The sequence below is a fragment of the Phalangium opilio genome, unplaced genomic scaffold (genome assembly GCF_054372755.1).
Source record: "Phalangium opilio isolate 3A_F unplaced genomic scaffold, DU_Popi_V2 ptg000070l_1, whole genome shotgun sequence".
NCBI lineage: Eukaryota > Metazoa > Arthropoda > Arachnida > Opiliones > Phalangiidae > Phalangium > Phalangium opilio.
The window spans coordinates 15,124,564-15,146,323 of record NW_028324182.1 but is presented as its reverse complement, the minus strand read 5'-3'; the positions used below and the strand labels follow the sequence as shown (position 1 = coordinate 15,146,323).

Genomic DNA, 21,760 nt, shown 5'->3' with positions numbered 1-21,760 from the left:
ATGAAATAGAGCTTTAAAGCTACAAAAGTACGAAATGCATCATAATTACGAAAAATATTTCCACATATTCACTTTATATTAAGGATAAAGGGAATATTATGGTTTCTTTACACATCAAAACAAAACGAACTTCTAACGCAGCGCACTACTGTAACAACGGACGGACACATACAGACAAAAACATAGACTGCTTTTAACTCTTTCCGTATTAATTTTGAATTGAGAAACAAGATTATCTTAAATATTAAAATAAATATAATTAATATTTAATATTTTCTTCGTTAGTTATTCGCCTTATTGAACGTTACATCGTTTTGAAAAAGAACAATTAAACATTCTTGAGAGACTTGACTAATATTGGCGTTTGAAATGAAGCATACGCCGGTTGCTTCGCCTTCATCAAATAGGTAGTATATAAGGGTGTCGAATCGCAGCTATGGATAAGAACAGCGCAATTGCGTGAACCTTTGGTGGAAGCCCCACCATTGGGAGGCCGGACGTTTCTCGTAACCCTGGCCGATCGCCGCGTATGTCTTAACCTTAAGGAGTAGAAGCCAGGTGTACAGACTGGTGTCCATGTGGGATGGACAAAAACAAAGACCAGAAGATGGTGGTGTTAGAAGCCAGGTGTACAGACTGGTCTCCATGTGGGATGGACAAAAACAAAGACCAGAAGATGGTGGTGTTAGAAGCCAGGTGTACAGACTGGTGTCCATGTGGGATGGACAAAAACAAAGACCAGAAGATGGTGGTGTTAGATGCCAGGTGTACAGACTGGTCTCCATGTGGGATGGACAAAAACAAAGACCAGAAGATGGTGGTGTTAGAAGCCAGGTGTACAGACTGGTGTCCATGTGGGATGGACAAAAACAAAGACCAGAAGATGGTGGTGTTAGATGCCAGGTGTACAAACTGGTGTCCATGTGGGATGGACAAAAACAAAGACCGGAAAATGATGGTGATAGAAGCCAGTAAGTGCAGACTGGTGTCTATGTGGAATGGACAAAGACCACAAAATGGTGGTGTTTGAAGCCAATAAGTACAGATTGGTATTCATGTAGAATAGACAATTGACTAGTCAGATGAAGTAATAGTGGCCAGTTGATTTGTGGATAGATTCAAGTTTTGAAATTTCCGGGAACTGTGAATACGGTCCGGAAATAGCGAACACATTTGCTTCAATTCGGAAACTGCGAACACGGTCCCCTGGGGTGTAAGTCAATAACAACAGACAGACAGACAGACAGACAGACAGACAGACAGACAGACACACACACAGACACGTCGAAATTAGAACCTCTCCGTGACATACGTCACTCGGAGAGGTAAAAAAGGGTTGAAGCATATCGCATTAGCATTAAAGGCTCCTCTCTCAACACCGCGTACATCTTAGGGATGGGCTCCGCGTAGAAAGATTGGCCACCACTCCGCGAAGAAGAGCAATGATCCATCCGATCTTGTTTATCAATACCAAGAGAAAAGGGTACATATATATACACACGCTGGCGAAAAAACTAAACCCATACAAAATCTCTTCATCTATCCCACTCACCCCTGCACCCTCTGGCGGATAAACAGAAACTCGAATTAAAATGTAGATAAGTTCCAATCCAAGCTGTATGCGCTATTTATAAACCAAAGTAGAATATATCTTTTCTGAGGTTAAAACGCCTACACACACCGCGTTCTTTCTATAACCAAAATTTGGTTTTAAACGTTATCAGAATCCGTATAAAATCCACAAAGGACTATTTCGTTTTATTGGCTATATATTTTTCACTATAAATATAATTCTGTTATAACAAAGTTCAAAACGTTCCTAACAACTTCAGCGTAAATCTAGTTTTAAGGTTTCTAGAGTAAAGTCGAGTTTTTATTGGGTTTGAAAAAGTACACACAAAATTAGGCTTAGGAACTTTGGGAAGAAAGATGAGACCGGGAAGGGGGGGGGGACTAAAGTTTCCAATGGTTCAATCAGGAGAAGTTTATATGGGTCTTGACGAAATGGGGTTTCAAAGATTGGGATGGAGAAAATCTCAGAGTATTGGGAGTAAACAAACTTCGAGGATGTTTTCCCACACACGAAAGGTTTAAAGAAGAGGCACGGGATGGAAAATGAAGGAAAGGATAGCTACAACATGATTTTGGTTTCTAAAGTTGGTCTACTAAGCCTAAAAAGGATAAATAGAAGAGTATGGAGTGTTTATATTTCAAACTCCTCGAATTTTACTCGATGGGAAAAAGGGACTCTTTACATTGAATAGTTCTTGAAAATTTCCCAAAATTCCATTATTTTGATTTCTTATTCATAGCTCGAAAAGTAAACACTTTTTGACAAATAAAACGAGAGAAATCTCGTGAGAATTTAATAATAAAACGTCTTTAAAATTTATATTAATTTTAGACCTATTTTAACCCCAAAATAGGCTTTTTCTGCTGATATAAAAAAATTATACTTTAGCTTAAAAAGAAAATATTGATTTTAAAAGTTTGAAACACACGCTATAGTTTAATGGCATTAATCCATAATTCCATATATCGAAAGGTTTTAAAGCTACTTTTAACTAAAAATGATATCTAACTTAGGAGAGAAAAAAGAATAAAATTTGGGGAAAAAGATTCGGTATAAAATCTTTTAGAAAAATCGAACTTTGGAAACCCATTTCAAAAACTCTCGGCTATACGCGCTGAATATTTTTAAAACTCGTAAAAGTTCTATGGGCCGCGAAAACTAGACGATTCCCAAGATGACAAGCTTGAATATAATAGCAGGCGGGGGTTTTAAATAAAGAGATACGACGAGAAGATGAGATGATGGTGGAATTAAAAATCCTTTCAGGAATTATATTAGAAATTTCAAGCCGCAGCTTTAGTTTAAAACTAAAGGCGTCAAAAATAGAATTTTCTTCCGCCTGGAAAATTCCGCCAAAATGAAGTAAAGCCGCCAAATATCTTAGGAAGTTAAAACTTAAGAGAGGCGCGGCTTTCTCGGCCATTTAATATTTACACCGAAGAATTTTAAAACTTGAGAGTTGAAAGCTTAATCACGATATTTTGATAAACGTAGTGGAAATAATTTATTCCGTAACAGAATTTAACCGAAAATAACCAATTCCCTTAATGGAACCATACATGAAACCACATTATACGAGTTTACAGGGGCCATAATGACTTCGAATTTACGAAAAACCAGTTTGCGGGGACCCTTCTTTAAGAAAGCACACCTAGCAAAAATCCTTGGGTCAAAGGTCATTATTAAGTCTATAATGGACTCAGAAAGGTCGTTCGCTTATTGGGGGATCTTGCCCAAAAAATTCAGGCACTTTGTATACTGGTCAAGGGTAAAGTATCCCGTCTTTTAAGAACGGTCAATAGATAAGGGTGATCCAAAGTAGCCCGGTTTTCAAGATGGCGTCCGCCTTTCATACTAGATCCCCCCGAGAAGGTACACGTACGTACACTTCGACAAAAGACAGCGACAAAAGATGGTGTGGGGGGTGTTAACCCATCCCATCCTTCACCTCGCCCCCTCCTTTATCTGTCAAAAAATCTGGATCCCGTGGCTTGACTAGAAAAAGCTGTAAAAACCTTTAGTCTTTGGATTTTTGGGGAGATAGCCTTCTCAAGAAAACGAAGGGAAAGTCAAATTTTTCAAAAAGTAGGCCTATATTTTGAAAAAGGAAAACATCTATTCGAATAGATCAAAATTGGCTAGTGTCCAAGAGTTCTCCAGCCCTGACGCGCGGCCTAAGGTCTAAGAATAAATAAAGTTTAAGGAATGGACAAAAACCACAACGTAAACCAACGCGTATGGAAAATCTCACTCGCATAGAATATGCAAAAAAAAATGTCAGGGTAAGCAATAAGAATCGTCCATGAGGTTTGAAAAGTTACACCAGGACACCCCTCCGCGATATGGTATGTATGATTTGACAGCTTGTACGTAAGAAGCTCGAGAATTGAAGTTGAAAGCCCATAGCAGCCCCAATTTGAAATAAATTTCGACAGGAAATCATTACTTACTTTAAATTTATCAACTTCTAACCAAAATACAGGATAAACTATGGAGTATAGATGGAAATAAAGAAAATATCCAGCCAAGAAAAGCGTTTTTACCCTCGAGAGAACGACAAAGGAATTGTCAAGGCGACGTACATACGCGTTGCGCGTCTATACAGAAGAAGTCACACAGCGTCAGGGGAAAGGAAAGGAAAGAAAAGCCCAAGTTCTTAATATCTACTTTTCGCGCTCTTTATTTTTTTGCTTTTGATTTATGTTTGCCCACGAGGAAGCCTCGTCCAAAAGTTTAATGCGGTGGAAGAGATTTTTTCCGCCTAAAAGCCTAAAACTTCAAAGTAAAAAGAAAATATCCTAGGCGACGACTTGCACTAGCTACAGTCGAGATCTCAGAGAGAGCCAAGAACTCACACCCTTTATAACTGGCATCACCGCCGTTTCCTGGACACCAAGGAAGTCAAACGTACACAAACGAGAAAACACTATTGTAACGTTTGAAAAGCGCCTCACAACTCCCCCCGATAAAAACAATGTTCGAGACTAAGGCAGTAGCCACCATGAATTGTATTACTTTTTCCCATTAATATTGATATAGAAAACAGTATCTTATCTTAACAAACGTTACTAGAGTGTCGAGGTCATAATGGAATTTCAACATTAATCTAGTAATTTCCTACAGTAGTCAGTTCAACCTCAACATTTTTGTAAGAACTGAACCAATTCTTGCACATCTTCATTCCAGAACTCCTTGGGTAGACGGTCCTCAAAAGGGTACGCGAGTTATCTTCTAAGATACCTTTGAATCTACTGAAGACTTAGATAAGGATGAAGACAGCTCCTTAGACTCCTCTTTATATTATACCTCGTTCGCGAGAGAGGTTGGTTGGGGTTAGGGTTGGTCTTTTTTAACTACGTGCTTGGTTTAAACAAGAAGATAAGAAATGGGGCCCCCTTCCCCCGTTAAAACTTTCATCAAGGCGGCGGTAGTAGGGCGCCATAGGGGTCGAAGTGCAACATTCACAAAAAGATACTAAAACGTGAGCTGAAACTGCGATAATCGCCCTTGGAGGAATAATGCTGACAGGGTGGTAGTGGTGGTGTTTAGCCCTTCCGGTCTGTGATCTTTCTTTATCCCTACAGAGAACTATATATCGCTTTAATTCCACCATAGTGCTTTGGCACTTCTTAAAAAATATAAGTATACTTTTTATACCGAAGTTATAAGTCTCTTAAAGTTCAGTTACTGACTGTGATTCTGGCTTAAGTACTTAGTAGATAATTTGTGAAGATACACAGTACACCTGTCCCTTGTTTTTGGCTTTTCTACAAAGTCCCAAACAGTAATAAGAATCTACACATCATATCTTTATTCTTAATTGACTTTATGTCTCAGAGAAGCCAGACAATTTTTTTTGGTGTCGCAAACTCAAGCTAAGTTTAATAATAAATGATCAACTCCCAACTGTCAAAAATTCGTCACCAAGTTAGATTCCTTGGGTTTAAAAAAAGTAAAAAAAAAAAAAAAAAAACCGTCGCAAATTCCACTTTTCATTTGAAGAAAAAATATGCGTGATGACTACGCCGACTAACATATTTTTTTTTCTAGTTCTAAAGTTAAAAAAAAAATAAATAATTCTTCTCTTCTAAAACAGTTCTTAGAATAAATGGGATTAATGAACTAAACTAGCTTTGAAGCAATAAAGGTCTCTTATTTTGCTTGAAATTTTTTTCTAAAAGCCGACCATTTCTCTAAGTTACTTGAAAGATAAAAAATTTAAATATAAAAATTTTGGCAAAAGAAAAAGACTTTAGATAAAATTAAGAACTTTAGTCCAAAAATAAATTAAGAAGAAAAAGGGTGGAGTAACTAAAGTGTCTTTTAGCGAAAAAAAAAAATAAAAGAGGAAGAAAATGAGATAACTAAATTAAAGTTTCATTAAATGAAGCAACTGATGGATTATATATAAAACCGGGTGTTGAAATAAAGTGTGCCAACTTTTATCCATTTTTTTTAAACTAAATTCAATAAATTTGTTATGAATTTTAAAAAGAAAAGCGTGTTCAAAATCAACACCAAACTGTTATAACATTAATTGGACTAAATTTACGCGAGTACCTTGTCACCATATATTAATAACTACAGCTAATTAATTATATCTTAAAATTCTGTGTTATTGTAATAAACTTCAAATAATACTCGATATTCAACAGAACTACTCCAATCAAAACTTAACACCGTACCCCAGTGTTCGCAACACGGCTAAACTTCACCCTGTACAGAAGTGAGATGAGACTAGAAGTACTGAGCTAACCAAATTCTTCACTCGGCGAAAGTGAATATTCTTGATAACACACCAACGGTTGGCCCTCTAGTAGCTGTTTCTGAATTTTCCCTCCAAAACGTGAGACGCTCGTGGCTGTAGACGGCCGAACTAGATTCAAGCACCCGCGTCCGTGTTCCGCGGCTTTAGGTTGAGGGGAACGGGGGTAGGAAATGTTTTTGGAACTCGACCAATTTTTTTCTCTGTAGTGTAGGCGCGATGGAAGCGGCATAAAATCCTCAAATTTGTTCACTAGTGCCAGGATCTACTACCAATGCTAGAGCGCCCTTCACTTCTAGTCTCATCTCACTTCTGCCCTGTATTATCATATCGTTATAGATTCCGTGTAAATGTAGCTCGTGGTCTAATTAAACAGTCGTTAAATATTCCAATCAGGTCTGTCGTGACTTGGAAACATCGATATTACGGCGTACCCGCTCTCCCAAATTATTAGCAATGCAGGGAAGGAGGGGAAATCCATGACTACAGTTTGTTAATTTAGCTCATATTCAAAATACGCTGAATTTGAAATAATACCGCACTTCTAAAACTTGGAATAATTAGAATTGTAAATTCTACACTTCGAAAACAGGGGGACCTAATAAGTTGTTGTCTAATTAGAGCTATGCTCTAATAATTGGAACGGAGGAAATGTAGACGGACCCTGATGTAGAGCTTAGAATTTCCCAAAAGCGTAGAGACTCGAACAAAGCTTGAATTAAAATCAGAAACTACAGCAACGGATCAACTCGAGCGATAACTTTCAATTATCAAAGCTCTTAGTAAATAATAAATAAATACAGAGAGAGGTTTATGAATTTATTTCATACTCCCATGAATGTTGCAACTTTAAAATAATCGTAAGCGGCATTTGGCCAAGAAAAAATGTCTTCAAGACAAAGAAATATTATCGTTACAATTCCATATTCATGGTAGAATGGAATAATTTCAATAAAATATGATATCACGGCTCTATAAGCAATAATATTCTTTAGAAAGAGACCGAAAAGGTGTATTTCAAACTCAGACTTGAGAGAAACATGGCTAAGATTAAAACTTATCAAAGGAACAATGTCTTCAAAAGACAAAGAAATATTACGATTACAAATTGTTCCATATTCATGGTAGAACGGAATTATTTCAATAAAATATTATATCACGGCTCTATAAGCAATAATATCCTTTAGAAATATGCCGCAAAAGTATATTTCAAACTCAGACTTGAGAGAAACAATTTCGCGAATAGGATTTAACGAGGAAAATGCTAATTCGAGGAGGTTCTGCGTGTTGTAAGATTTGGCGGGAAAGTTGTTTAAGACAGGGGGAGGGGAGAACGAAAATTCCAACCGAAGCCGATCGATTTTGGGGAAAACGAGCAGGGGTTTGCGAAACTCCGATATCTATTAAAATTATACACTTATCTACATAATAAAATATTAAAAGGGAACTAAGTGGGTTCACACGAGACGAGCTTATTTTGAGGATCAATTAAAACTTCTCTATAATGTCTCAAATTTCCTACGAGCATGTCAATATATTTACAAAATTTTACGAATGCACTAGCAACTTGGGACATCGTTAGGATTCTAGAATATCAAGATTATTCACAGTTTTCTGACTAGGATGATTCATACCTTTTACACGAGGAGACCCAGCTTTTGACCCCAACAGGGAGTATGGCCTTCTTGTATAACACCTGAAGCATGGTCTCCTTGTGCAAATGTAAATGTTATGAATCCTCATAGTTTGAAAACGATGAATTCTAAATATCACAATAGGGTAGGGATTTAAAAAAGTAGGATTTGTATGTACATTACCGCAGGTATATGAAGGACACTCTAAATTTTAAAATAGCGCTTAATGGTAGTAGGACCGGGGTGTTTGCTGGTCCTGTTTAGAATTACAATAAGGGATAAATTTTGAAAGTGCGAATGAGACTTGGTATAGTACAAAACTACGGAGGAAACGATAATGCCTAAGGTGGAGAAAATATATATAGTAAAGAAGTCAATTATCAGGGGGTTTGGGATGGAAACTGCAGCTCCAAGACCTAAAGAAGGGAAAAGCGGTGAAGAGTGGTTAGGAGTTAAGAGAGAACAATTCGGTCGGCTTCTAGGCTAGAAGTCAGAGGAGATCGGAATGAGAGAGAGAGAGATAGAGGGAAAAATAATCCAAGGAAAGTACCGGTACAAGAGTAAAATAGAGAGGCGTGCATCGCGCGGCTAGAGGCCAAATATGGAGGCAGCTAGCTTTACTATCCTATCCTACCCTATCGAGAGAGCGGGCGGGAGCGCCTCTCTCTTCTGTCCCAAAGCGACGTGATACGAAAGGTAAACAACGAGAACCAAGAATAAAATACCCAGCCGGCAGGGATATGTAGGATGGTTCGAAACGACTCTCAAAAGAAGAGAAAACAGGAAGAAAGGAGCTGAATTCCGCTGTGGTGATGTTGGTTTGCGCGTCAATCTTACGCGTCAGGACACAGAGGACCCTACACCTCCACAGTTCCTCCCCTAAAAGAGGAGATCCGGGGAGAAAAAAATAGCCCCAAGATGGAAGGAACCCCGAATCGTAAACTAACGTTAAGATTTTCCACAATTCTGGACACAACCCCATCTTCCCCTAACCAAAAACAACCTCCCCAGGACGGTTCTCTTTTTTTTTCTCACAATCAAATCGCCATACAATCAAAGGGGAATTGCGTGTATTTTGAATGATTTCAGGTTTTGGGGCGACCTAGCCTTGAACACTGGTGTAACTTAACTCTAAAAAAAAAGATATACCGAATACATTCGAATCTCCAGCCACCAAACAAGACACAATACGATCCATAAAATATTCCTCTAAAGAGAAACGATAAAAAATACTTTCTCTTTCGTTACGTAGAAACTTTTCCGTCGAACCCCTTGAGAACATGTATCCTTTGAAGTTGGTTTCAATTTAAAAGAGCAATGATGGTCTTGTGAGATTTATAAGCTATGCGGTAAACGGAGGTAGGTTTTGGCAATGTTGCATATTAGTACTGGGACGAATTGTAGCGAAAGAAATATGGGAAGGGTAAAAACTATGAAGTGTAGACGATAGGGATAAAAAGCGGAAGAGAAATGATGCTCGATCTCCATCTTTGGGCGTGAATTCCTTGAGAAACAGCGCCTCTAACGGGAAACATTAGAGAACTAAAATGTATTTCGATTTTGAGAACGGAATAAAATACTACGCACGGGCCTTGATAGTTAAAGGAGGCAATGAATCTAACTATCTTGAATGAACGTCTTGTTCTTCCAAAAGTTTTTTTATCCTACAGGTTACACGATTTGGGATGGTATGGTACATTAGGTCCAATGTATGGATCCGATGATGGAAGGGATAATTCAAATGGGATTAGCCCCATCGAACTTGGGATGTACGTGCTAAGGAGGACCCTTTCATCACGTAACACGCCAAGGAGAGTAAAAAGCGAGGTAACTTTGTTCAACACGAGGACCAATTGCATTCGGAAGTTGGGTACCCCCTTCTTGTAAAACGCCAAAAAGTTATTTCCCTAGCCGGAAGTCAAGAAAATCTTTTTAAAATTTTAAAGATGATTTTTTTTTCCAAATGGGATATTTCGTTTGAGGATGATAGAAATTTCTTATACACCCTTTATCAGCGCATCAATAGTAATATAACCAAAGGCAAAATCAAAACAGTATCAAAATACTCGATAAGAATGATGGTATGTATGAATTCTCATATCGCAAAGAGATCGCGCGCTCACACACACACACACACACAAAAAAATAGGCCCGAAAGAAAATCAAACTATTTCCGGAAGTTACCACGCACCTTTGTTCCCTTTACTTCCGCTACATTCCCACCCCCTAAAAAAGGAAACGCAGGGGTCAGAATGGGGCCTAAGTTTTCTTTTCGATTTATATATAGAAAACTACAGGGATATATTGGGAATGCGAATACAACGAACAGGGTGGGCGGAGGATGATTCTACGGGTGGGCGAACACCAGTAAAAGAGAAGCGTTGGGCGAAGAGAAAACGGAAACCCGTTGCCGCCGATTCATTTCCGGGCAGAGAATCGACAAAACGCGAGATGTGGCTGGTGGGCCGGCTTGACAAGAGAGGGCGCGGCCTTTTCCCTGATTCTTTCCCTAAGCCTAACCAATATAACAGACTAGATGTCAGTCTGCGTTTAAACCCCGTGAATGGATACTATACCATTGAAAACCAGCATTTTATATTACTTCCCCCAGCATTCCATCATTCATCCCCCGTTCGCGAACGCAATACGACAAGGAAAGGTATAAAAACTAAGGGGGATAGTCTTTCAGTCCGTTATAATTACAGAAAACCTTTCCAGAAGTCTTTACTCAATCGTGAAAGTGCTACAGATCATAGATAGATTCATCTATAGAATGAGAGCAGGGTGTTCCAAGTCGTTTTAACTCAGGAAATGACCCCTTTCGTCAAGATGACTTGATGCCTTTGGTCTTATTGGATAGGGGTGTTTACTCCCGTGTCCCAACCTCCTCCATATGTAGAACCCCCGAACCTTCTTGAATTGCATTACCTAAATGCATTTTGACTGGTTTCCTCACACTGTTCTTTCGTTTACAGGTACCAAAAGGTATTCAATCCCTCACACAGTTAGGGACAAAGTAGGCCTAGGCAGGCAACCAACGCGAGTGCTAGTGTAGAAAAGGAAATGTCCAATTTGCCAAATCAATTAACCTTTAACCCCATCACGAGGAAATGTTAGAGACACACGAGCTCGTTCACTCACCCCCTCCCCTATAAGATATTAAATCATTGCAAATTTCCTTCCAAAGTAATTTCGTTTTTTTGATAATGGAATCTGTCATTCATTCAACGTAGGAGAGGGAACTTGTTTCATTAAAGGCTAAGGCAAATTTCTCGATTCGATTTTAGGGTTGAGTAGTTTTGGTCGAGAGAGAGAAAGAAATAACTTACCGTTTGTTGCTCGACACCGTTGGCAGTGACAATAGGTGCTCCGTAAACGAGGGCGGCGCTCGGATCCTTGACTTCCGACCGACAAGCTTGTCCGCCGATTGAACCAGCGCCTGTAGCTACCGTTTGGTGATCAGCGCCATTTTGGGCGTATTGGCCGTATGACGATGTCATCTGAGTTTGCACCATGTGCTATAAAAAAGACAAAGAGAAACAGAGAAGAAAAAACATTAATCAAACTTGTAATTACGTATTTAATTATTAAATTAATAAACTAAGAATAACAGCGGGATATCTAGGCCTATGATGAAATTTTTGTTCGAAGAAATACGGGTATGAAACCACCCCTTTTATCGCTAAGATCACGTGGTGTAAATCGTGAGGTCACGTACAAAAGACAAATAAACCTTAAAAGAAAAACCCATAAATAAAACAAGGATGGTCGTAATGCGAAGCTGACGTGAGGAAATGAAATGAGCAGAGTCCCCAAATGCTTGATGATGATACCCAAGAGTGGCAAACAGTGTTACACAAACTTAACGAGTTTATGTATATGATATTATCGATTCCCGTCATATTTTTGCAAAGGAACGAGAACCCGAACCCGATTCATTCAAGGATTCTGGCTAAATAAATGAAATAAAATTGCCAAGCAAATACACAAAAATAGACTCGCATTTTATCGTCCGTGTATTACGACAATGGCTCGAAGTAATCTCGGCCTTACAATAAAACGTTTTAAATGTGGACTTACGAAATCAATTTCGGTCCGTTTAACCCGAGAAAGGGCTACAACAACCCAACCTTAACTGCAAGGGGCCCTTACTGCAATTAAAGAGTCGAATTTCATCACAAACCTAAGCCTTGCCGATCGACTGAAGCTTCTTTCAATTTATCAGTACTCAAAGCGAAGCTCAAACCAATACTAATTGTTCCAAAAGCCTCTCTTCGTTTTACCATCCAAGGAAGCTAGCTGAACCCTAGTTTATACGAACTTTCTGAGATTTACCTTCCCTTTAAGAATAAAAAATAAAATGGTAAGAAAAAAACAACTTTAGTCTGCACTAACAATCTTCTTCTACTTCCGGGGCCTTGGGTAGGTAATAAAAGAGATTAAGAAAGTCACCCTTGGTGACGTAACGTGATGTTATCGATCTGGGTTTTTTTTTCTTCCCCCCCCCCTTAGTTTGTTGGTCAGCTAGCTAGCCCCAAGATAGAGAGCGGCCAAGAGAGTTAAAGTTGAAACAGGGTTCGAGGAAAGCCAAGCCAAAGACTGTAATGAAATTGACGACAGGAATGGGACCCCATTTACTACACACATTCACTCTATTTTCTAAGCCTTGGTTTGGGGGGTTTTTTTTTTTTAAGGGTTGGAACTTATTTGACCATGGAATAAGACCAATCGAATGCGGAAGAGAATGAATGAATCAACGTTCCGTTAAAAAAACAAGAATAATTAATGTTACTCGCATAATACGTGTATTTTTCCGAATGCCAAATTTTTCTGTATTGTGTTTTGTAAAAACGTTACATTTGCTGTCTCCAGCTGTCATTTTGATGTAGTGTTAGAGTTACACAGTAATATTTGTCTAGTATTTTATTTTCATTGCATGAAGATGAATTATGGTGGATTTATTTATACACTGTTCAAAAGATACAATGTAATACGTTTTTATTTAGCGTGGTGTATTTAGGACACTAATTTGCATAATCTCATTAATTTAAGAGATTGGAGAGTTGGGAGAAAAAAGTTAAGCCTAATTATTCTCTAAAACAGTTCCCTGGTTTCATAAAAACTTTAAGACAGTTAATAGATGACTAAATCTAGTAGAAAAGTACGTTATTTATTTATCTGGGAATAGAAGTTATATATATGGTACGGTTGACAAACTGTTACGTCACACGGAATTAATCCACGTGATACTATGATCTCTTCCGGGCATATACTATACACTTTCTAAGTCATAAGAAAAAGGAGTTCTTTATCCGCAATGTGTATTAATACGCCATGGATCTACCAGTAATATGTTTTCACATCCTAACTTCCCCCAAAAACGGAAGTTAACTTTAAAAAAAATACTCCAGAAAATAACCCCCAAGATATACAAAGCGGAAGATGATATCTTAGGAGGAGAGGGATTTCATCTGATAAGGGACAAAGATATATTACAGGATCGTGACCCCCCGCCTAGCCTCGCGGGGTTTAAGTTTAACCATCCGCCCAGAAGGAAAAACAAAATTCAAAATTTCAATTTCGAATTTTATTTTTATTTTTTGAATAAATACGGGTTCAGCTTCTTACCATCCCTACCCGGATTAAAAAATCATCATTCATCCTTTCAGGTTCCCTATACCGTAGCGATGAAGAAAAACAGACTCTACTCCTTATAACAGAAATTTCGAAAATGTTCCTATTCTACATTCATTCCTATTTCTTTTCCTGATCTTGGTCTTCTTCTAGAAGCATAAAGAATACAACAGAAGCTCAAGACCAGCGATGCTCTCCCGAAGATGGAATAAAAGGCTAACCAAGACTATTATGCAAATTTTCTCGTTAGGAGAAAGACTCTTTCAACGGGAAAAATTATCCAAATGATGAAAGGGGACTTAAAAGCTGGTTCATCCACATCATCAAAGACACTGATTTTTTTCTCCGCTGTTAGATTTCTATTATTTTTAATTAGTTGAAAGGCGGGTTCCCTGGAAATCGGGAAACGTATTGAGATTAGATTGTACGAGTTTCAGCCTCACGTGAAGTCAAATATTTCACGGGCCAAAGGTCGGCAAGGTCACACGCGAGGGGGTGTTCTCAAATAGGATGGTTTTTAATTGAGAAATGAACTCGTTCAATAAACGCTGGTAAAAAGTAATTAAGTTCATGGAGGATCGTCGCGACGGGGAGTAACTAATAACTAAAAGGGGAAACAATCAATTCGGAGACCAGGGAGACATATCCGATGGAACTGCAATCAATTTCTAATCAAGTAAACGAACCGAAGAAAACAAATCAAATCGGACAAGATATTTCTCCTCTACCCGCGGATCTTTTGTATTTCCTTCTTATCAAAATGAATGGCTTTTCATTGTTAGAAGCAGGGGGCAGTGGCCGCGGAAGTAGAGAAAATTGATCATTATCGAGATTTGTCGCCGATCTCAAAGACCTCCTGGAGTCCCAGTGTTTCAGTTAGTCCTTCATCATTCTCTTCGAGATTGGTCTTTTCCATTCGATGAGTTAAGAAGTACTTTGGTTATCACCTAGGGTTCTTACAATTAGATTTTAATCCAAATATCTGGACACACATTCATTGAAGAACTGAACCGATCTACGATCGTTGATTTAAAAAGAGTATTATGCCTGATCCATTCATTTTCATTTACATCTACCTTTACCAGGACGTGCTTTCTTATTGAGATAGTGAGAAATCAAAAACCTCGATTAGCAATTTTTGAATTTTTCTTCAGAGAAACTTTCCAGGATTTTCCTCGGAAAATGGGGAGAAAATAAACTATCTTTCCTAAATTGCCAATTTGACGAAAAATTTCTAGATCGGATTTAGTCTTAAAAATGGCAAGAAGAAAAAAATAAAAGCTAATTACTCGTTATCGTTACTTTTAGTCGTATATTCCAGGAAAATGAGTTTCTCAGCATTTTTTTTAATTGCGTGTTTAAGATTATTTTTTTAAGCTGAAAGTTTCCCCGGAGAGTTTAGAAAAATAAACAACAGATATGGGGAAGGGAGAAACAAAAACTGGGCCCATAATCGGCTTTTTTTTTAAAAAAAAAAATTTCCAGACAACCATAATTAAAATTAATGAATGAAGAAAAGCGGATGGCCTCCATATACTACTTGGTTAAATAAACTTTTACAAAATTCGGAAGGGACTTAAGCTTTTATAACGTGAAAGGAGCTTACTTAATTGCTTATGACGTGATTTAAAAATATTTATCAACTTAATTTTGAAATTTTACCAAAATAGGGTGTCCATAAAGGGTGGGATTACGTGAAGTATCTCAGTAGGTTCTATGGAAAATCAACTTCACCTTAGAGGATGACCCCTTAAATTTAAGTAAGAAAATTAAAATAAATAACAAAACTAATTTAAATAATTAAGGGGTCATCCGTAAAACAATCTAACCATAACTAATAAACGGGGTGACCCATAGGACAAAAAGTCATACTAAGTTAAATTTTCGACTCAAAACTGATTTCCCATGGAACTATGTCACTGTACTTGGGTAACCCTGTGAAGTATTTGATAAGAAAAGAATTTTTTTTCACTTCCGAATTTCATGACCCAATATAAACTTTTTACTGACAGTCTTTTCTTCTCTCAATAACCGAACTTCTTCTTTTATTCTTTAAAAGTGTGCGGGAATGAATAAAAAGAGACAGGTAATAATATAAAAATCTAGAACCTCAATTCTTCTAGGACAGGACTGGCTCACCAATCCTACGTAACGTTACGTAACCCATCGCATCCCCGGGCATGGTTCAAGTAGCGGTAGTTGGACGAGAGATCTAACCATAACGGAAAATAGGAAAAAGAAAAATGCGACGGCAAATGATCGATCCCCTTTTCTACTTTTCTTCTTTTGGGGAAAAATACTTCTGGCGGAAATTGTTTTAAAGAAAAGATGAAAGAATATATATACGGTCGCGACTTCTAAGATGTACCGGACAGAGGAGGAACCGTGAAAGAATAGGAGAGGTTGAACTAAACCAGCTTGAGAAAGAACAAGACCATTTGATTTTCACCGGGTCCTGGAGACCGCGGACGGACCCAGTGAAATTTCAAGATGAGAATGTACTAAACCCAAAGTTCTTTGAAACAAGTTGACGTCTTTTCTTAAGTAACTGCTTCAGTAGGATCTCTGGTTAAAATATTTCTTTTATCCAAAGCAATTTACGGAAGAGGGGTGGGTATCTTTCAGGTAAAAGTTCATCCCAAAAACCCTACTCAATAAAGTAGAACGCCAGCTAATATATACTAAAACTTCAAACACATAGTCATTCAAGGGTGGTATGAACTTTAGGTAAGACTATATGAGTCTGAAGAAAGCCATAACAATTTAGGGAAGGTAAGAGATTTCCTCTCGAGGGTTGCTGGACGTTTTTGAGTTTCTCCAAGATGAACTTAACGTTACTTGGCACCGAAAGAATGGTTACTGGAGTGTATTTCAGGGGTTTATCTATGGTATGAGGTTACATTGACTATCAACGAATCAAAATGAGAGCTCCATACAGAGTGTGTAAAATAATGGGGACCCCCAAAACGTTAAATGGGACCAAAGGGACATTTTAGTATAGACCCTATAGATCAAAACACTTTCCCAACCTCAGTCTTATAAAGAACGTTAACAAAAGAATTGCCTCTAATTTTCCTAAGAAGCGTTTCGCCTCATAAATGCCTAATTTACGCGAAGGTGTACTTGAAACAGTCGTAAATTTTGTAAATAACCTTTATACAGTCAAGTCTATTTAACGAAGAAATATGCATACTGATATTTCAGAAGAAGTGTTACTCCAGAAAACAATATTTAAAATGAGAAAAGTCATTTGCGTAAGCCTCGCTTTAAAAAAAATGATAGGAAAGGACTAAGTACTTAAGCGAGAAAAATGATCTTAACACTATTGCGGTGTGAAGTAAAAATACTGAAAAATATGGGAACCTTTCTACGTGATGGGCGCGCTAAGCCTTGGGGATTTAACCGTTGTCATCGAAGACATAAAAAAGATTGCCTCATCACACAAACAAACACTCAAGAGAACTTCCGCCGTTATTTCCTTTCTTCTCCATACATCGGAAAGAATTAAGACACTACCTACAATTCCATTTTCCCCATCACTTATCTTTAAACCTCCTCTATATATATATATATATATACTCGATCATTACAGTATTTGAAAAAGAAGAACCCAAAACCAGCATCCTAAGAATGGGAAATAAGCCCTTCTCAAATACACGAGGATAACGACAGGTCTAGGATTTTGGGTACGTACATATATACCTAGTCGGGTTCCGCATGGCGAGATTGCGTTTATCAATACGGGTTGAGACTGAGTGAGTGAGGTATGAGTTGCGTGTTGAACGATCTCAACCCAACAGCCACTTATTGAGAGGGACGCGAAGATGGAGATCGGGTCAGGGACTTTGCGGATGGAGGGGGAAAAAACTGGAGGATGGATAAACATATCCGAGGAATCTTCTTCGACGGTAATGTTAAGGGATGGTTCGTTCTTCGTTTGGGAAAGGATGAAGAGGAAGAGCGAGAGGAGATGAAGTTACAAAGGGGTGGTGGTATGTATGACGGAGTAGCGTCATACTGACGGAATGTAACGGGTTGTCTAGAAAAAGGAATTATACCCGGAACAAGTTGGAAAATACAAAGAAAATTTATGCTTTTGGGAACGCAATGTATTCTAAACTTGATAAATAATTATTCGAGTTTGATTTTAGTTAGTTAATATTTTAGTTTGAATGCACTCATTCAAATAAACTGCAACACCAATAATTTCCAAAGGGTTAAAAAAATAATCCGCCATATTTTGGGGGGTAAATCGGTATGGCGTATAGGGAGGGAGGTATAAACGTCACCACCCGGTAAAAAAAAAAAATCCGGTACGGATGGGAATTTATCCCACCCTTCTTCTGTTAAAACTTGTCAAAAAAATTTCTCGCCTCCCCCAAGACACGTCTATTCTTTTTTTGGGTTAAAGGATCCGCTACGCAATAGGGTGGTGTAAGAAAAAAGTAAATTTCTTATTGTACACTTGACGCGACTGTTCCGGAGAATCGAAATAACCCTTTCTCCGTTTCTTTCTGGGGTAAAAAAATAAGAGATTGAGATATAATAGGGATTTAAAGGTATTAAAGTTTCTCCGGGCGTACACGTCGCCAACAGGGGACTCTAGCTCGACTTGATTGACGTCAAGTCCTTCCAAAAGAGGAAGGGGACAGACGATAGGGAATAAAAACTAAAATGGCTGGGTGTGGATGACGAGTAAAGATGGAAAAGGAAAAAGAACGGATTTAGTATCTAGAGAGAGAGACGCAAAGCGTCGAGTTCAAAGGAGGAGACGTTGCGAGATAATGAGATCATTTCCGTCGACGAATTATTACTCTTGTCAGCGATTGAACACACCCAGCGTTTCATAACTCAATGCACGTCTAAAACCATCAACTATCTCTCTTCTCTTCCCCCACCCCTCCTTCCGTTTTTTATCCAAAGTTACTAAAAATAACACTCAGTTAGGGACCCAGAATCGCGTAAAGAACGAATGTGTCATCGAAGAAAAGTGACAAATTTTGTTAGTCTAACAATCCTTACAATAAAGTATTCCAGATTCCAATAAATATTATTGAAGAATATATACACTTCATCTTCAAGATGAACTGAAGTTATTTTAAGGTTCGTAACAGATGTGGTTAGGTTATGTTAGGTTGAATTGAGAGAGGAAGTATGGTCTTCGGTTCTCCATATTCAACAGAAAATAGTATACCATACTTCCACCTGTTGCATTTCTTATAAGCTAAACGCGAGTTCTTCTATAAGAAGGTTTTCTTAAGGAACACCTGGTCAACTTGTAAGTCAGTCAAGAAAATTTTATATTTTATCTAAAAAATATTTTATTTTTTTTTTTAACTGGAAATCCTACCACCGTCAAAGGCGGACTTGATGCCTCGAATACCTTAGGTCACGTTACTCAAATAAACTTCTAATTAATGAAAGATAGACTAAACTCAAATAAGGAAACTGGGAAACCAAATAAGACCTCTTCCTGTCTGAAACTAACACAAAAAACTTCCGTAACTGTGTTTCAACAAAAACCGTTTTTTCCGCACCAAATTTCGTCTACTTGTTCGGGAAACGTTTGTGGCGGCTTAGGTTTTAACTTAAAAGTCTTCGGACCCGACCCTACCATTAAGTCTAGACGTATCAAGTAGAGAAAAAAAAGAACCAGCTTCTAAAACAAGTTTTAAAGCGCATTACGTAAACCCTGGCGGTCAAAGTTACACGATGTCAGCTCGGTCAACCTTAGCAAGCGAGCGAGTTTCTCGATGGTCGATAAAAGTCGACGGACGTAGCGCCGGACTCAACCAAGGAGAAACTCGTTATTTGGACATCATTTGGGCGGTCAAACATTCCACCCCCCTTTTACTAGTAGTCCTCCTGACTATTGACCCCTCCTCCTCCTCCCATTATTTGTTAAGATATATTTTTTGGGGCCAAAAAGGTCCTGGGATATACCTCTTTTTACGAGTTAAGGCTTAGCGATAATGACCTATAACATAGAAAGAATGAAAGAAAGAAAAAAATGTTGGAAGCACTAAATACGTCCGAAATATAACATCATATACCTTAATGGTCAGACGTGTTGACGGTGTTGGTGGTGGTATGATGTTTGGGTCAGTTTTATCCCACAATATACAACCAACCCCCTCCCATATGATATTAAACGTCATCAGACTGACCAGAAAGATAACCCAAGAGCTAAACTGGGGTCAAACCTTATCGAATAGGAGAGAAAACGTTTTGGGGGAGGGAAGAGGGATTTCAACAAAAGATAATAACGGCCAGCGTAAATGACCCCCGGTCACTTTTTTTTATAGAAGTTTATATATGTTTAGGAAAAAGTGCATATGGCACAAACGGATAACAGAAAGCAATTGAAGATAATAGAGTAAACATACCATACCGATATGTTTTGCTGTTTTGATGAAACATAAAAGATAGCTTATAACAACAAAGATATTTAAAGATGTATTTGCTCCTGGATGGCTAATGGAGCGAAAGAAACGCGATCTTTCAGATAATGGTTTAATGTTATCTTTTCTTATAAAGTGTAATTACTTAATGGGTAGAACAAACTAACCGATGACGGATTAATTTTAAATAAAGGTTACTGTGTAACGTTTGACATATTTCATCCGATAACCTAAGTTCATTAATATTCTAATTTAAAATTCAAACTCCTTACTAATTAGATTAGAGCTTAATTGCCTGGATATCTTCATCTTAATTATGTATGTTGATTTAAAGTTTCATAAGGATTTGAGTTTGAGAGAACATCATAATCAAAAATTCTAAACGTACCTTCTCCAATCTCCATTTAATCTAAATTAAGAATGCTTATAAAAAATTTAAAAGGTACAAAATTAATATTTGCAAAACCTTTAATCTTTACTGAAACTAACACAATGAGTTACGCCATTTTGGTAAATTTGGAGCCAAGGCCCGAGTTTTGAAATTCAACAACGTATAACCTACCTTAAGTCTAAAGTAGGGTTTAATTATTAATTAAGATATTGATAATATTACAAGCACGAAAACTTTATCGTTAAGGAAACAGAAGCTATATGTACATACTTACACATATACGGGATTCGGGAATAGACATAATTGATTATATAAGGTACAACGTTGGAGCTAGTGGACTTTGCTAAGCCTAATACTTAATAACGACGCTATTCCGATACGCCCACGGAATTAGACATAAATTCACGATAGATTGAATCCCTACCGACCCTTTTACTAATATATACAATCAGTTAAACTTCATCTGGACTAAGAGGAGTTAAGAATAAGAGTGAAGTAACTTTCGGTAGTACTCTAGGGTTAGGTTGAAATTGAGAATTGGCCCGTATAAGGAAGGTCTCATTATCTATTTATCGCTGCAGTGCTGGAAATATTCCGATATATTCCCGAAGGGATTTAATGCCAAAATAAGAAACATAGCGCGGCCTTTGGAGAAATCCTGGATTTATTAGGAGACGGAGTGGATAATTAAAGTGTGTGATATTTTGCCTTCTTGTTAACAAAATTCACGTGACACGTTTTATATCTCGTGAATCGCGCGCCAAATTTCATTCGACATGGAGCACGCGCGCCACGGGAATTTTGTTGAGAAGGTAGGGCGTTACGTGATTGGTCGGAGGTGCTAAATTCAAATTACCTAAGAAATCTCAAACTAATTTGAATTTTAAAATCATTCAAAAGGTATTTCCTGGATGTTTGAATTGATGTTACATGCATTAAACCACCTTTAAGAAAGGCGGCAAAGGTGGATCCCTTTAATACTAAAATCCGCCCACTCTCGTATTATAAACTCTGGCCAGCTATTATTTAAATGAAGTCATTACACGGGTTAAAGACAATACAGGGCTGAAGATATAAGATGGAAAAGAATCCCCCGGAATAATTAAGTACCCTCGGAGCTTACTTATAAAACCCAAGAAGAAGTTCTTCCGAAAGCCGATGAATTTTAATGAAGGTTTGTTTGTATTTTGTAAGGGGCCTAGGCTAGCGATACCAAATTTTGCAAAATTTAGTTTAGCAGATTGAGAAATTTCCAAGCACGGTCTCATTAAAATACCACGGGATTAAACCTTTACCGGATTAAACCGTTACTGGCTGGAGTCGGTAACAAACAAGAATGAATAATAGATAAACTAAAAGGAA

At 37.9% G+C, this 21,760-nt stretch overlaps 1 protein-coding gene across 1 annotated transcript in view; it reads right to left on the bottom strand.

Moving 5' to 3' along the window:
• The window catches only part of Rbfox1 (RNA-binding Fox protein 1), an 80,055-nt gene that overhangs the window by 21,850 nt on the left and 36,445 nt on the right, over window positions 1-21,760 (bottom strand). The window contains exon 3 of the mRNA XM_089843830.1: window positions 11,302-11,490. Within this exon, the coding sequence (XP_089699956.1) occupies window positions 11,302-11,490 (189 nt within the window). The remainder of the gene's footprint in view (window positions 1-11,301; window positions 11,491-21,760) is intronic.